Below are 17,530 nucleotides of genomic sequence, written 5' to 3'. Positions count from 1 at the left end.
CGAGAGAAGGCCCCCGGCTATTAGTGGGGCCTGTGGAGCTGCTCCTTAGCTCTTTCTCTTCTTGCTCCAGGGGTTCGAGTGGGATCTGAAAGGCGCTCCCCTAGACCAGGACGCTGAGCTCAGCATCACCGTGAAAGACCATGAGACCATGGGAAGAAACAGGTAAGATCGGCTCCCTGGGCTGCTCTGCGCCTTGGGCACGCGGGTGGGCTTAAGGGGGTCAGGTAGCTCCTATCCCAAAACTCCCGGAAGACATCTGTCACGGGGCCTTGCTTTCTCCCCTTTACAACCCTCCGACTGTGCCCAGCACTTTGCACCCTCTTCCCTTCCTGCCCCATGCCCGTGGGTGCATGGATGAAACAGGCCCCCGCATCAGCAGTGCTGCATTATATAGCCCCTTCACTCAGACACCAAGGCAGGGCGAGGTCTTCTCCTTGCAGCACCGGGTGGCTAATTCCTGCTCCCCTGAGCCTTGCCTGGCTAGCACCCCGGGCTGTAGGGCGACCACGGACACGGTTTACCTCTCCTGAACTGCTAAGGACATGGCTGAGGTCTGTGCTGGGCTGCGATGCACTCTGGCCTTGGGGCCGGAGGGGCTGGGAAGTGCCCCGGCCCCACGTGGACAGGACCAGCCCTGCTAAGCTGTCCGCATCTCAGTGAGGCCCCTGGGAAGCCCACGCCTTTGGTAGCAGCCTCGGAGCGGGCAGGAACGCACCGGATGCTGTGGTTCCTAATGAGCTCTGATAATTATGCCACTAACTGGAGTGCAGTTGGGTTGCAGGAGACAGCGGGGCCCCTCCGACTCCAGCACTTTAGTGAACTAACCAATATTGGGTCCAGTGTGAGCTATGCGAACGATGCAATTAGCCTGAAGCATAATTAAGGCAGCTGGCTTTCAACGCACGGGCCACACACCCGGGGTCCCAAAAGAGGACAGTGGTGCAGGTTTGTGCTAGGACGGGGAAAGTCCCGGGCTCAGATCTGGAAGGGGGGCTATTTTACACACAGCAGCTCCTGATCCCAGCGGGGCTTGGGACTGCCTCCCGTCCCACGCTGACCTTTCCCTGTGGCACGCGCGAGTGCCCGGCCTCCCACGCGCTGCCGGGCAGCCGGGCGAGGCCCCGAGGAATGTCCTGCGCGGCTTCGTCCCCAGCGCAAAACGGGCCCGATCCTGTCCCGCACGGGGGGGCGTGGGGCTGGGGGCAAGTGCATGGCGCGCCCCTGTAGCCGCCGGCCATGGGTTTGGAGGCTCTTCTCCTAGGTCTTGGCCCCTGCCCTGGGAGTCACCGGGCGCTATCGGTCCTGGCCAGGCCTGGCGCAGGCTGCTGCTCATACCGAGTGACTAGTTAAAGAGAGAGTTGGATGCACTTGCCGAGGGGCAGTAAGAGCGCGGCCACCCGTGACCGTCATCCCAGAGGGGCGCTTAAAGCAATGGGTGGTCCCTGTTTCTGAAGGTCCTTGCGCAGCAGGTGCTGCTTGCAGCTGGGGGGGCTCAAACAGAGGTAGCTGTGTTCGCGGGCGAGCGCGGGGCAAGGGACGGTGCCGGAGGCCCGGGGTCTCGGCTGCTGCTAGCTGACCCCTCGTGGGAGGGCGTGCTGGTGGGTGGCAGCACGAAGCATTTGGCTGGCTGGACGGGGAGCTCAGATCCTGCTTTGTGTCCAGGCCAGACTGGGATCGCTTCGCTTGCTGGGGCGGTTTCTGTATCAGCAGCCTTTTTCCCACTGGGATTTCCCCGATCTGCACCTTTCAGGTCTCTCTGCTTTTTAAACCCAGCCCGCTTCCCTTTGGGCACATTGTTCTCTGCTCCTGTGCCCGGGATTGGGGGGTGGAGGTGCCCCCTCGCCGATGACGAGCAGGGGGTCATACCCCCACCCCTGCCTCCTTCCGCAGATGGAGGAGGGACTGCAGGAGGGCTGCAGAGGGAAGGGACCCCATCTCAGTGGCTTTTGTGGGGAGACGCTGGCCGTCCCCTCTGGTGCTCAGCAGCAGGCTGGCTTCGTTGTGCACGGAGATGCACGGGGGTGCTGGCGGGCAGCCCTGGCCGCGCACGTCGCCGGTGCGAGCCGTGCAGCCGGTGCTATCCCCAGGCCGCGGAGCAGCGTGGGGGGTGGCCGGTCTTTCCCGGGCTTTGCTGGCTGCAGCATGGATCCAGCACGGAAATTTATTCCCCCTCTGCTGCTCCACGCGTTGGGGTTTTTATACTTGTCTATCAGAGGCGCTGGGCGCTGGCTGCAGCCCAGGCTGGGCCAATGCCCCTGCAGGGTCCTGCCTGGGGTCTTGCTCCTCTGTTCAGGGCCGGACCGATGCTGCCTTTGGGGTCAGGAAGGGATTTTCTCCCCTGGTAGGATTGGTACGGATTGGGGGGGTTACCATCCTCTGTGGCAGGGGCACAGCCTCTGCCCGGGGTCTCTCCAGCGCATTTGAATGACCACTGCCACCCCTTGCCCCCCTGTTTTACCTGGAGCAAGACCCAGGGGTCCCAGATGGGACGGACCTCGGGTCTGACCCAGGGCACGGCACTCCTTATGTTAGCTGCCACGTCCCGGGTCCGTCTTGCCCAGTGCCCCGTGTCGCACGGGGCTGCACGGGAGAGCGGCCGGGCTGAGCAGGGTTTCCCCCGTTCCTCCCCTGCGGCTCCAGCGCCGAGGTCCAGGCAGGGCTGATGGGGGCCGTGCCCCCGCTCCCTGCCCCAGAGCCACCAATGCCCCTTTCCCCAGCGCGTGCCCGATCTGGTGTTAGTTTTGAACTTGCTGCCTGGTCATTTCATGCTGTGGCCTCTCCTTCCTGCCTGGCGGGAGGTCGTGGATAATAAAGCAACCCCTACTGACTTTGTTTAGTGTGATATAAACGCTCATCGCATCCTCCCTCAAGCGTCTCTTTTCTAAACTGAACTGGCCTGGCTTCTCCCCGTGCTCTCTGAGAGCGATTGCTGGGCCCATTTTACAGACAGGGAGCTGGAGGCACGGGCAGGCAAAGTGACGTGACCGAACTCAGAGAGCTTGTTAGATCAGGGATGAGCGTGCCCTGGAGTGGCAGAGCTCAAATCTTTTACCCGAGAGATGGCGGCTGCAGGGGCAGTCGTGCCCTGGGGGTGGGAGACTGGGAAAGGGCGTCTGCATCTATAGTAGCGTTGAGGGAGCAGGACCGGAGAGGCCGTTACCCACCCCAGCCAAGTGCTCGTTTAAACTGCTCGTAACTCCCAGCGATGGAGACAGCACAGCCCCTCCGGGTCTGCGCTGCAATCCCCAAGCTTGACCCTCCCTTCTTGCATTTTAAGCTCATCCTGCTTGTTCTTGCACGCCAGGAACAATTGATGGCTATCCTGTTTATAGCAGCCTTTCTTGCTGTTGAAGACTTAGTAAATGCCTTCATCTGTCATCTTATTTTTCTAGTCTAAATCCCGGGTTTTCCAGCCTTTTCCCGTGAGTCACGCTGCTCTCCGAGTATTTTTGTCGCTCTCGCCTGGGCTCTTCCGGCCTCTCTACATCCTTCCCGGCGCGCGGTGCCCAGACCTGGGCGCAGGCCCCCAGGTGAGGCTGCCCGGGATGGGTGGAGCGGACGGGTCACCTCCGCCCTGCTCCTGCGAACCGGGTCCTTTTCCTGGCGGCACCGACGATCCTTTTCTGCAGCCTCATCAGTCGTTCCTCATTTCGCCCGCGTGCATTTGATTGCGGTTCCCAAGGGACAAGTGCCAGGTGAGTGCACTCGGCGATTTCATCCAGTGCACTGGTTTCCAGTATATCCAGGCCAGTCTGACTCCTGCTCGAGAGTGCTTGCTACCCACGCGCGGCGAACAGCCTCCAGTTCATCAGTTCAGCCGGGTTAAAAGGATGCGAGTCCCCCTGATCGTCACGTGCAGAACAGCCTCTGCCCAGAGGCCCGTGCCCAGGCGTTGGGGGCACAGTGCTGCCATTCTCCAGGGCAGGTCACCCCGAGTTCACGGGCAGATCTAGGGGTGCACTGGGCACATACAACACTACACTTATTCAGTCGAAGAGAAAGAGACTCTTTACCCATAAGCTGGGAGCTTAGTTGAACATCAGAGCAAAACCCAAAGGAACTACTGGAATGCGCACCGATTTGCAAGGATATATATAAATGAAGCAAACAAGCAAAAATAGCCCAAAGAGGCTGTCCCATCAGTCCTGTGGGCCTTATCGTTCACTGTACGTCTCTTATTCAGGTTCATAAGACAGTCTTGCCTGCTTGAGCACCTTGACAGCACCCCCAATACTTCGTAGCCTGGAAGGGACCTCGCGAGGTCAGCGGCTCCGGCCCCCTTCACCGTCCGCCGTGTCTATGCCTGAGTTTGGCCCGACCGCACCCGAGCAAAAGTTTTTGGCTAGAGCTAGGCTGTGAAATGGAAGAGGGCCACGACGGGCTGACAGGCAGCAACGCGGCAGGCGAAAGGAGAGTTCGAACAGGGAAAAATCAAAGCTAGAGAGAGATTAACAGGGCAATAGCCATGAGGTCAGTCGAGTCCCCCTGTGATGCCTGATTAGCAATGCTGTCCTTCCCAAGCAATTGCTTTTAAACTTCGGATGGGGCAGGCATCACAGGGGCGTGCGACAGCACCGTTGCACCCCCTGCATCCTCCCCGCCTTGGTTTACTTTCTGCATGTCAGGTTTAGGATGCTCCTTGCCGTTGCATTATCAGGAGTGGAGGGTTGTTTAAAGGAGCGTGTGTCCAGATACAGAGAACTGGACAGGGCTGGAAAAGCCCCCAGTCTTTGATCCTTCAGCACTCAGAGGAAGACCTGGGGCAGCTCCTCTCCTGGCTGCCGGCGCAGGGTTTCTCGTCTCTTCCCCCTGCAAGTCATTATCCGCATTATCTTGGATCTGGTCCAGTCCAGCCATTCTCATGGGCTATAAAAAGGCCGTCCGTCCGAGAATAGAAAGCAGATGATTAAAACCCAAAGTATCCTGTGCTGCTGAGCTCGGCGCACAAGCCAAGCAGAGGGGCTGGGAGAGAGCACGCTTGTATGGGTGCTGATACCGGTTCCCGTACGTTGGTCCCCGGGCTGGGCCAGGCACCTTTGTGATGCTGGTCTTTTGCCTTCTCTGCCGACGTAGGGTGAGATGCCCTCTCTTTGAACGTGCATCTCCTGTGCCTGCCGTGAGCACTGACTGCAGCAGCATGCAAGGAGCCTTGCTAATCAAGCTGATTCACACTTGCTCGAGGGAGCCATCGAAGCCCATGCTTGAAGGGCAGAGCCGTGGGTGTCTTCACAAGTTGGCTGGGGGCCATCTCCTAGTGATTGATTCCCCTGCGTCCAAAAGGCTAGGAGGGACCTGCCAGGGTCACTGCAAGGCAGTGGCTGCAGGGAGGTCCAAAGCCAAGGAGCAATCTTGGAAAACTCTGCCTGGGTCTTGCTGGGGGTGCAGGCGGGGGCCGTGCTGGCTGCAGGCGTGGCAGGCGAACGCGGTATTTCAAGGCAGGTGTGTACTGCTGCCTTTTGCTTTGGATCAAGTCCATTTTGCAATCAGCAGCCTCTGGCCCGCAGAGCTACTGGATCCAACCTCTGGCAGGGATTTCACTTGCACTGCGGCTGGCAAGGAGCTTCGCCCATGCCACGCTGCCGCCGGGTCCTATGTCAGACCCAGCCTATGTTGGACCACAGCCGCTTTGGCTGCTCTAGGGCAGCCAGGGCAAATGCAGTGGCGTGGATCAGAGTCAGTGCAGCTTTGCTCGGTATCGGTGCCTGGGCTCCGGGTACCACCCCGACCCTGGCAGAGCTTGCAAAGCCGATCATGAGCATGGGCCAAACTGCCTCTTCTCTAGTCAGCCGATGACTCTGGATCAAGACCAGGCCCCACAGTGCTCCCTGCACGCAACAGTCATTATCCGCATTATCTTGAACGGGAGGCTGTACCAGACACAGAGGAGGCTGGTTTTTTTCCAGGAAAGGGGCACGCCAGCGAGAGCCAGCTGCATTTTGGGCAGCATGTGGCTGCGGGCCAGGTGACGCAGCAGATGGATCTGGAGCTGCAGTCTGGGTTAGGAGGTGAATGATGGCCCTGCAGGCATTTCTGAACAGCTGCCAGCATTTCTCCTTTTTCTGCTCTGCTCCAGAGGCCTTTTAAAGCTGCGGCAGCTAAAGGGAGCTCCCAGCTCAGCCACGAGCTATGTGCGCGCTGCAGAAGCCAGCGCAGGTCTCTGGCCTGCGACCTCGTGGCAGTGCTGGGGTTACCAAGCTGGCTTATATTTGCCCCTGCAGACCGGCCTCCTGGCATCTTCACTCCGGGACCCAGTCCTGCTTGCCTACCAGGTCCAGCCGCGCTCGCTCCCAGCGGTGCCGGGCCTTAAATATGAAATGATTGTACTGGAAGCTCACGTTTTCGTCTTTTCTGAAAAGCTACGGTGCGCTAAAAAAAAAGGCATGCAAATAAGTCACCTTCTTTTTTAAGTAACGCCGTGTTGCCTGATAGTGTTATCATCGCACCCTGTGCCGCTCTTCTTGATGCTCCCCACTGTGGTGTTTTGTTTTTCCGACTGGTTAAACTGAATTTCTGACCATGATTATTTTTTTCTCTTTGGTTTGCAGTTCAGGTCCGTGCGTTGTAAATCTTCCACACTTTAATTTGCAACTTACTGCATTAGGTCCATGCCGGGAGTTCACAAACGAGGCAAGCACAAAACCCCTTTGCCTTCCTGCTGACTTAAGACCGCATGTAGCATTTTAAAATAAAGCTCTTAGCATTATTACACAATGAGGTTTAGCTATGCGATCGTCGTGCAGTTACTTTACATCACTCACTGTAAGTCTCTGGTTAAAGATAAATGGCAGATATTTTTCACCTTCACTTTAGTCCCCATCAAATTCCAGTTCAATGAGAGTGAGAACTGGGGCATCAAAGTTGAAGCGTTTCTGTATTTAGAGGCGAGCAGCCATCAGAAAGCTTCTGACCGCAAAGCTGAACATCGGTTAAGACTCCCTGGGAGTGACTGGGGTTTCGCTATATTCTGCATCAGTTAACAGCACCAAAACTTACTGTGCATGCTGAGCACTTTTAGTATTATCTATTGCGCATTGTGCAAGAGGTGAAGGTATTGTGCAAATACGATAATTAGCGCATACTTGGCAATGCTGTCTCTTCCTCAGCCATCAAGGAACAGAGAAACCTCCTTCATCCAGACCTGTCATGTTTTGAACTGAAGCAAAGCAGCTGAGCCTGAACACAGGCGCCCGCTCCTCTCCTCGCCGCCCCTCGTGGTAGGGCCAGGCCCCGTTGCCCGATGCCCTGCAAAGGGGGTCTGGGTCCCTCTGCTCCCCCTTTCACCCTGCCAGAGGCTGAGGGGTCCAGGTGGGGTGCTGATGCTTGTATACACTCAACACCTTTGCTTTTCTATGCCCCGATTTCTTTCCCAAAGCTGGGAGTGTGGGACACAGTTCCCAAGCGAACGTGCCGCTTTGGAGAGGCTCGCCTGTGCTAATGTATTGGCTGCCATTAAGAGACTTGCTGTTTGCAAAATGGGATATCAGTTTGGGACGGGCCCCATGGGGAGAAGAAAACTCTGAGCAGCCTTCAAGTCCCTGCAGGGGGTTGCAAAGAGGATGGAGCTGGGCTGGTCTCAGTGGAAGACGACAGGACAAGGAGCAAGGGGCTCAAGCTGCAGCAAGGGGAGTTGGGGTTGGATAGTAGGAAAATCTGTCCCACTGCAAGGGTAGTGCAGCGCTGAAACAGGCTCCTCCCCTGTGGCCACCGCTGCTGGACCGTGGCTCCGTGTTGTACGTCACGGTGAGGTTGGCATTGCCCCTACCCTCCTTCCCTTGTGTGCAGCTTGGCTGAAGTGATGGCTTCTGCATGCCCACGCAGTTGGAGGACACTTACCTGCATCTAGTCAAGCCATTAGTGGCCGTGGGAGCAGATGAGGGCAGCAGGATTGCACCATGCATCACCTGATGAGACGGCCGTCTCTAGCTAGGTGCGCGCCTGATGCTTAGGCAAGGGAGTGGGTCGCGGGGTATTTCGAGCACTCGCGGGTCCATGCATCAGTCTCCCTTTTTTAGGAAAGGCTTGGAGCAGGGTGGCAGCTATGCGGTGGATCCTGGTCCCTGGATCACTCTTGTGGTTTCCTAACACCACGTGCTGCCTGAAGTAGGTACACCGACCATACCCAGGTAGATGACAGCCCACGTAGGGCCTTTGCATTAAGGATGAGCCGCTCAGCTGTTTGCTGGGGCTTTTACTTCTCTGGGTGCTGTGTCTCTGCTCAGCTGGAGCTTCCCAGTGCTTCTGCCCCACCGATCGGAGGAGCAAACCCTCCGAAGCGAACATCTCAGCCGTCCCATGCACCTGCTTGCTGCAGCTCTCTGTACCCCCCGCTGGCTGGCAAAGCCTCATCTTTGCAAACCAAGGCCTGCAGAGCATCTGGACACGGCTGTACTGTCCAGCATCAGCTGCCTCCACCTAAACCCGTGTCGACCGGGTGGCGAGCTGCTCCGGTCCCAGTGCTGCTGAATGGAGGCCTGGGAGACGCAGATGAAATGAGTTTCTCTTTGCAAAGCCCTGGGGGAGTTTGCATTGTGGGTGGCTGGAAGCCGTCTTCTGGTGACTGAACTCAAGGTGCGTCACTGGCCAAATTTACCCTCCCCCCCCCGATGAAGGAAGTGCTGTTAGAAACATTCCCTCCATGCTGTGCCTCAGTTTCCCTGTCTCTAGAGAGATGCGGCAACCTCACGCGGGCAGTCAGTCAGCAGCAGAGCTCAGCTTTCTTGGGACACTTGCCACAGGTGTTCACGACTCTCTCTCTCCTTTTTAATGACCTTGCTGTTCTACTAATCAAGCTCTCCTTCCTTCAGCAGTGCAGCTGTCTGGTAGCTGCTCCTGGTCCTACAGCTTCTCTTCCACAGCCCTGCAGACTGCTTTTAACTCTGGCGAAAAAAAACCCCCAAAACATTAACTCAGGTGTGGAAATAACTCTCAATGAAGCATTGGATGCTTGGTCAAGATGCTCAAGAATTGGACAATTGTACATCTAATTCTAGTGACTACGGGACTAGTGAACCAATATTTTTGGCCAGTCCATTGCGTTTTACAATGATATGTGATATGGCAAGTCAGTGCACATGCCAGTAAAGATGTACACTGAATAAAATAGGCTGAGGCTCCTAGCATATTAGTAAAGTTTCTAGTGTCTTTTTAACTGGAGAAAAGCAATATGCTGTGTTATATGCAGTGATGTACTTCACCATCTGCACCCCCCTTTCCAAAATCCTGGATCCACCCATGTTGGTACTCTCTGCTTTAGCTACTAGGCCAGTGCACCCTGGTGTCACAAATCCTTTTGAGGGTGCCACGCAATAATGGGCACTATGCGGTGTGCAGACACCTCCATGTGAGCCACACAATACATCCAGAGATTCCCAGTGCTAAAATCATCCTGCCCTGCTGCAAGCTTACCTAGTTTTTTGCAACAGAAGAATTGCTCCAAAAGAACTCCAAAAAAGTGACAATGAAGAAAGTGAAGAGCTGACGTTTTCCGAGAGAAGCCTGGAGTCTAAAAAGGGTTGTCAACCCCTGTACTATACTATCCTGCCCCTTCCCCCTGCTTTTCCATATACCCTGCCCCCAGAAAATAGCAGTATCTCGAAGAAGGTAGTGTCCACAGACAGAAAATGAAAAGAAATCCTCTTGATTTGCAGTCACCGATGCTCATAAATATACGGTGCTGCCAGACGAGAAAATTGCAGCTTGGAGCTGCTGTGTGAGCAGCCGTCTCTTAGCCTCTCTCATCCTGTTTATACCAGTCTACCTTTTGCTGCTTTTTTTCATTTACAAGGGTCTATGAAGTCACCCCCGTCCGTGCTTCTCTGCCACATCAGCTGCATTGAGGATTACCCGGTGCTGATCCCGATGGGATGAATTTTGCCCCTTGCAAAGCTTCTTGCTGTTGTCGCCCCGTTCTCGATGGGTGCAGGGAGAGGAGGCCGGTCAGCTTTGCTCTCTGCTTCTCCAGGTGCTGCTTAAGCCGGGGGTTGCCCATGGGAGCCGTGCGCGCCACGTTGCAAATCTGAGCTGAGCGCAAAGGAAAGGGCTGTCTACACTTCAACCGTGTTCAGTCGCAGAGGGGTCCTTGGTTGTACAGCACAATCCTCACCTGGCGAAAGCCAGCATCGCTTCATTGGCGCCAATGGGGTAAATCAGCGTGACTGGTCTGTTGGTCCCCCGGTGGCTGTCGACCTCTCTAGGCAGGGTCGCATCCTGCGCGGGTGCAGTGGCAGGTGGCAGATTCCTTCTAAACTCTTCACTCCATCGGTGTTAACAACCCTTTTTCCTTTTGAATAGACGTGATACTCCGCCAGTCATGCCTGGCTTTGTTCTGCAATCCTGCTGTCCGTTTGCTGCTCCTGGGCACAAAGCTCTTATTTCACAGCCCTGCAAATGGTTTTTAATTCCCTCCATAGATTCATTGATTGAAGGGGCTGGAAAGGACCTCGCAAGATCATCGGGTCCAGCCCCGCTGCACTAAGCAGGAAAGACAACTGGGGTCAGGCGACCCCAATGAAATCCTATTGGTTTTAGCTTCAGTCTTAAGCTGCCTGATACAGCCCTTGGCCCCTAGTGTATTAGTAAAGCGTCTGTTTTCTTCTTAACTGGAGAAAAATGTGTGTAATTTTGTATGTTATGATGCCCCTCACCATCTGCATCGGTGGGAGTGTTGCCTGCAGGTGGAGGGCAGCGATTCTTCCCCTCTATTCAGCACTGGGGAGGCCACATCTGGAGTCCTGTGTCCAGCTGAGGCCCCCCCCCCCACAGAAAGCATGTGGACACATGGGAGCATTGGCAATGAAAGTGGTTGGTGGGCTGGGGGACAGGACTGGTGAGGAAAGACTAAGGGAAATGGGCTGATTGAGTCTGCAGAAGGGAAGACTGAGGGGGATTGAATAGCAGCCTCCACCTCCCTGCGGGGGGGCTGCACAGAAGCTGGAGCTGGGCTGGTTTCAGTGGGGGCAGATGGCGGGACAAGGAGCAATGGGCTCTAGCTGCAGCAAGGTAAGTTGAGGTTGGATATTAGGGAAAAACTCTCTCCTGGGAAGGGTGGTGAAGCACTGGGGCAGGCTCCCCAGAGAGGTGGTGGGGTCTCCATCCTTGGAGGTGTTGAAGACCCGGGCCTTGGCTGGGATGATGTAGCTGGGGCTGGCCCTGCGTGGAGCAGGGGGTTGCACTAGACGTGACCTCCTGAGCTCCCTCCCAGCCTCATTGTTTCAGACTATTATCTGCACCCCCTTTTCCCAAATCCTAGATCCGCCCAGGTCTCTCCCTCCACACTGGGGGAACTGGCCCCTCAGGGGTCAGAAGCAGAGAGGGTCCGATCCTGACCGTGGCAGCCAGCGCTTTCTTCTCTGCGTGGTGAGGGCGGCCCCGAGGAGGGCTTGGCGGGCGGTGGGGTTTCCTTGGGAGACGCGATCCGTCGGGGGCGACTCCGGCCGCTGCTGGGGCTGCCGCCCGTGCCGCGCTGCCCTGGGCGATGGCTCCCTCTGCCCGGGCCCCCGCGCCCGGCTCCCTGCCCAGTGCAGGGAAGGCGCTGGCAGGTGGGGTCTGGGCCTGCCGGGCGGGGGCTGCACGGGCTTTCCAGCTCTTTCCCTTCTGCTCCGCCTTGCTCTCGTCTTGGCCTCCTGCGTTGCTCCGCACGGCTGGGCGGGTTACAGGAGCTGAGTCCTGGCTCCCCCTGCTCCCACGCTGCTGGGGGAAACTCCCCTGACCTCCTAAACCTGCTTAAATCCCGCCCCGGCCCCCGCGTGCCCGGGGGGCTGCTGCCTGGCGTCAGCCCGGCGAGGGACAGCTAGCCCGTTGGCTTTTCTGCTCCGCTTGATCGTTGCCTTTGGGCCCCAGCCCGTCGCTGCTCCATCCTGTCTCTTCTGGGGGTGAGAGCGCTTTGCTTGGCGACGTGCCGGTGCAGCGCCTGGCCCAAAGATTGCATTTCCCTAACAGGACGCAAGGAGAAAATAATATTATTTCCTCGAAGAATCGCCTATAATGACCTATAACCGGTTATTACCTATAAGCGCCTTTAGGTTCTTTGTGGCGGTCCTGCATCCTGCGGGCCCTCCGGGCAGAGCAGCTCCTCGGGTGTGCATGGGGACTGATTGCAGCAGTGGCGGCAGTGCACGGTGCAGCGTGTCTGACCGCTCGCTTTGGGAGCCTGTTCAAAGAAGGGCAGGAAATTTGGGCTGGGAGGGAGCTCAGGGGGTCGCATCTCGTCCAACCCCTGCCCCAAGCAGCACCAGCCCCAGCTGCATCCTCCCAGCCGAGGGGTCTTCAAAACCTCAGAGGATGGAGATGCCAGCGGCGCTCTGGGATCCTGCTCCGGTGCTTTACCGGCCCAGTGGTTCATCCGTGAAAAATACAGCCCCGGCTTCACACCACTGGGTCTTGCTTTGCCTTGTTCTGCTGGGTCGCCGAGGCCTTGAATATTTGGCATTTTCCCCCCGACGAACAAACCTCTCCAGTGCAACCAAGGCACCCCTCGGTCTTCCCGTAGGTGCGCTAAGCAGGTCGCCTGTCTGTCTCAGCATTTCCTCCAGCTTTCCCTTACTCTTTTCTCAGCTGAATCGCAGCTTTCCTAGGCCTGCCTGGTTATCTGGCGTGTAGCTCCCCGGCTCCGCTTGCAGCATGGGCCCAGGGCTGGCACTTCTGCGGTCCCCGGCGCGCTGAGATGGATTAAACGTTAGCTGCAGGTGGTCAGATGGCTCCTGAACCAGCTTTTTAGCAGAGGCACGTGCTCCAGGCTGTGGATCGGCGACGTTTTATCCCGAGTAGATGTCGTTCAACATCTTGGTTATCAGTGAACCGGAAAGTACTCTGTCGTCCTCATGTGATAGAGGAGCATCATCCCGTTTCTTTCCGAACGCAGAACAGAAATATTGGGCTGTTGTGCCTTTTCGGAGGCGTAGTTATCCAGGTTTGCATCTCATCAGTTGCTTTTTATGTCACCCAGAACTCCTCATTAGTATCGATGGCTGTCTCTTCATTTGCTGCACCTTATCTCTAATTACGACCTTTACTTTGCCGATGACCCAGGAGGAGCTTTTGGGCAGAGTTGTTCTGCTTGTTTGACTGCAAAATTCTGCCTTCTAGCTCACCGAGCGTGTTCTTTTTCAGATTTGTTTTGGTTTTTTTCCTTTACACTTTTCTGTCTATTTTTATCCCCTTTCAGTCAGGTTCATTCACATTTTTCCTCAGTTTGGGGAAATGTGCCTTTTTTAAGCTCCAAGTGCATCTGTTGTACTTGACGTTTAGCCAGCTTGGGACCGGCGGCGGGGCAGCAGCTCTGCAGAAAAGGGCCCGGGGGTGACGGGACGAGAAGCTGGACCGTGGGCTTCGGCCCGCTCTCGGGACCCTCCGTGCACCGCCTGCGCGCCGCGGCCTCGCGACGGGGGGCCAGGGCCGCGGCGATTTCCGGCTCCTCTGGCCAGGCTGCCGGCAAGCCCATCACAGGAGCCCGGGGTCCCGCTGTGGCCCCCACTGCAGAAAGGGTGTGGAAACATTGGAGGACTGGCCATGAAAATGGTTGGGGGTTGGTGGACGTGGGCTGATTGAGACTGCAGAAGAGAAGACTGAGGGGGACTGAAGAGCAGCCCTCACCTCCCTGCCGGGGGCTGCACAGAGGCTGGAGCTGGGCTGGTCTCAGTGGGGGCAGATGGCAGGACAAGGAGCAATGGGCTCAGGCTGCAGCAAGGGAAGTTGAGGCTGGATATTAGGAAAAACTTTCTCATGAGGAGGGTGGTGAAGCAGTGGAGCAGGCTCCCCGGAGAGGTGGTGCAGTCTCCATCCTTGGAGGTGTTGAAGACCCGGGTAGACAAAGCCTTGGCTGGGATGATGGAGTTGGGGCTGGTCCTGCTTGGACTATACGTGACCTCCTGAGGTCCCTTCCAGCCCTCGTTGTCCGTGATTTTATGATTCTGTATTACTGCCTAGAGCTTTTGAAGCACCAAGTACGTGTATTCCTGCCTAGGGTTGTTCCCTGCTTATATCACTAGTTTTCAACCGTCTTTAGACTCAAAATCCCCCTTAGAAAATGCCAGGTCTTAGTTCACTTGTGTTTTGGTGTCTCCCGGGCATCTCCTGAGCATATATTAACACCTTTTTATACAAGCAGGATGCTGGTTGCTGCGGCCCCCTGCTTTCCCTGGGGCAGGTCCGGGTGTGATGTCCCGTGTTGTTTCAGGGCTGACGGCAGTTTTAGGAAGAGTTTAGATGATGATGTGTCTGGGGTGGCTTGCGCAGGGCTGATCCTGCCTCAGGCAGGGCTTGGACTAGATGTGCTGTCTGCAGGTCCCTTCCAGCCCTGCTGCTATGAAATACTGGTACTAAAGCAATGCTGAAGGACTCTGCAAGCCTCCCTCAGGCTAGCGTGGTTTTGACACTGGGATTCCTCTTGGAAATCTCTGGCTTTATCTTGTGAATCACCTGCAGGGTTTTGCACATCGAACAGCGTTAATATTGCCCAGCATCCCATGACACCCTTGAAAGGATTGTGCCGGGTGTTGAGGCACCCGTCGTGGAGAATCGCTGGCCTACACTGGTTATAGTCAGGTTGTGGTTACTGGTCTTAGGCAGCTACCAGCTTCTGGCCCAGCACTTAACTCTCTCTGTCCATCAGATCCCAGGTTGCTTTTGGAGTCATCTTTGGTGCTAGCAAGTTCCCACCTTTAATCCTCCTTGAGTCTATTCGACACTACACTGTGCAATGCCCATGCCTCCCATATCAGCATCCCCCGTAACAGCACTGTTCATTCGGAGGTCTGCACCAGAGCAGCACTACCACTGCAGGGAATCACCAGTTAAAATCCTGCTGATCTGAAACGGGGTGTTATCCAAAAGGCGAGCAGAAATGGCATGAGGCTGGGTGATATGACCAGGGTCACAGAGGAAGTCTGTGGCAGAGGAGGGAACTGACCAGAGCTGTCTTGAGCTGGAGGTTGGCCCCTGGGGTGTTTCCTACTACTTTCATTGCTTCCGGAGGGGCTTTGCCCTGTTTTGCCCCTTGCACAGGCTCCGTCTGCTGCCCTCCCCTGCTCACCCCGCACTGATGTCTTTCCTCCAGGTTCCTGGGAGAAGCCCACGTCCCCCTCCGGGATGTCCTGGCCTCCCCCAGCCTGGCCGCCAGCTTCAACGTGCTGCTGCTGGACACCAAGAAGCAGAGCACCGGGGTGAGTGGTGCCGAGGCGCCGGGCGCGAAGGGGAGCCGGTGGGGTTTCAGCTCTGTCCTCATGTTCCTGCCTCTCCTGAGGCTTTATACGATGCCCTGCGTCCCCTCTGGGCCTCTGCCCGTTACAGCGGCTCCTAGGCCTTGCCCCTCTTCTGCCCTCCCCGGGGGTGCCTGCAGGCTGCTGCAGAGCTCAGGCCTCCTGCTGAGGCCGGGGCAGGGGCAGAGCTCGGGGGCAATCGCGCCCGATCCGGAGCAGCCGGGGGCCCGCTGCTTGCACCTCGGCCCCTGGCCCCGCTGCCCCCGGGGACGCGAGCAGCCCTGTCCGGGGGTGTGCGCTCCTTGGCAGGAGCTTGCCTCCTTTTGATGCACCCCCGGGCCGCGCGGGCCCCGGGGCTCCCCTTCCGCTTCCAGCCTGGCTCCGGGCCGGGGGTCCCCGCGAAGAGCCGCGTGTTTCTGGCAGCAGCCCCCCGGCCACCCCCGCTCTCTGTTTCTGGCAGCACGCTCGTTTTCCTGCCGAGCAGGGCCGGAGGAGATGGTCTGGGGGAGCGGGGCATGGGCTGAGGTGCCCGCCTGCGGGCCTGGGACCCCCGCACCCTCCCGGTGCCTCTGGCATGCCCAGATGCTGTGGGCTGGGGAGGCTTTTTTTTTTTTTTTATTATTAAAAACATTTTATTAGAAAAACTGACACTATCAAACACATTAAGAAAAACAACAAATAAACGAAACCCACCTGAGGTTTCATAAAGTTAGTACAAACTCACTTGCACAAAATTTCCTAACAGTCACACAAGAAATAATATCACTCGTGACTTGCTGACAACCCATTTAGGAGGCGTGCGGGGCTCAGCCCCTGCCAGGGGCAGGCTGTTGAAGGATGGGGGAAGCAGGCAGCAGAGGTCTCCTTCGGCCCCGCTCCCCCCGGGTCGCGTGAGGCGGGGTGGGCCGGGCCAGGCAGGGTGCTGGGGACGGGGGCTGAGTGGGCTGCGGGAGAGGAGGCCTCTGATGGAAGAAGGCTCAAAAATAACCCGCGGGGGGTGGCGGCTAGACACTTCTCCTGCCCTGGGGTCTTCCCTTCTCCTCACTCCCAGAAGCCCGGGCACACAGCTGCAAGGGACTAGGGCACCTTGCTCTGCCACTGCTCTGCAGCCTGACCCTGGGCAAGTCCCTTATACCAGCACGTTCCCCTCCGCCGATTCAGCCCTCAGGGGTCCAGTTTGGCACGGCCGGGCACTGGCCGCGGGTGCCCCTGCTTTGGGGCAGCAGCTGGCGCACGGCACAGGTAGCTGGAGCCGTGGCTGCCCACCAGCCCAGCAAACCCAGCTTAGCTCAGGCAGCTAAAAATGAAGGTGGCCAAAAATCAGGGCTTTCTCCCATCACTCTGGTGCGCCCCCCACTTACTGATATAGGCCCCCCCCACCCCCAGCCGTCCTCTTTACTAGGATGGGAGACGCAGCAGGGCTATGGGAGGTGGTGGGAAGCGCTGGGCAGAGGTTGGCACTTAGGAATCCCAGCTCTGCTATTAGCTTGGGCAGGTCTCTTCATCCCCTCCCCCGTGCCTCAGTTTCCCCAGGTGGGCAGGTTAGGATCTGTGGTCCTGAGGTCTCTGCCACCTGCCACTTTCTGAGCTGAGCAGGCCAGGTTCTGCTCTGGGCATGCGAGTTTGCAGCTCCGGGGGACACGGCTTGCCCGGGACAGCGCGGTTAGGAAAGAAAACCAGTGCCCGGAGCCCCGAATGAAGGCACGAGCTGCGGCGCCCACAGAACCGGAGCGGATGTCCCCGACCAGCTGCCAGCTGCATGCGCTGGGTGTGCGGGAAGGGAAACCGAGGCAGGAAGTAACCACCCAGGACTCCTTGCACCGCAGCCCCGTCACAGTCCTGCTTCCTCCCCGGCCTGCTCCTCCCCACAGCTTGCTTCGCCTCTGCAGGAACTTTCCCCGTCCTCTGCTTCCTCCTGGCCCTGGCGGTGGAGACTCCCAGCAGCGCAGGGCCGCTATCCGGGGAGCACTGGGGAAATACAAGGATGCACTTTCCCCTCTCTCCTCTGCCTACGGAGTAGCCCGGATCAGTGCAAAGTACTATGGGGCCAGGCCAGATGGCCAAACTGCAGCATCCGTACAACATCTTCAGCTCTCCTGTGAAATATGAATATTCATTTCCACCTAGGAGAAATTTTATAATCTTGGCATTCTGTGTCTGAAGAAAGGTGCACGTGCCCGAAAGCTTGCAAATACACACACACACACACACACACACACACACACACACAATTCATAGATTTCATAGACATTAGGGCTGGAAGGGACCTCAGGAGATCATCGAGTCCAGCCCCCTGCCCAAAGGGCAGGAAGTCACCTGGGGTCACAGGATCCCAG

General features: G+C 57.3%; 1 protein-coding gene across 5 annotated transcripts in view; it reads left to right on the top strand.

The window, feature by feature from the left end:
- DYSF (dysferlin) overlaps positions 1 to 17,530 on the top strand; it is a 202,251-nt gene that overhangs the window by 17,872 nt on the left and 166,849 nt on the right. For all 5 annotated transcript variants that reach the window (XM_090035143.1, XM_090035144.1, XM_090035142.1 and 2 more), the window contains exons 3-4: positions 71 to 162; positions 15,053 to 15,158. In XM_090035143.1, the coding sequence (XP_089891269.1) occupies positions 71 to 162; positions 15,053 to 15,158 (198 nt within the window). The remainder of the gene's footprint in view (positions 1 to 70; positions 163 to 15,052; positions 15,159 to 17,530) is intronic.

Source organism: Crocodylus siamensis, chromosome 2, assembly GCF_052110815.1.
Source record: "Crocodylus siamensis isolate JL-2025a chromosome 2, ASM5211081v1, whole genome shotgun sequence".
NCBI lineage: Eukaryota > Metazoa > Chordata > Crocodylia > Crocodylidae > Crocodylus > Crocodylus siamensis.
Note: the sequence above shows the minus strand (reverse complement) of the source record. Positions and strands in the feature narration are given on the sequence as shown.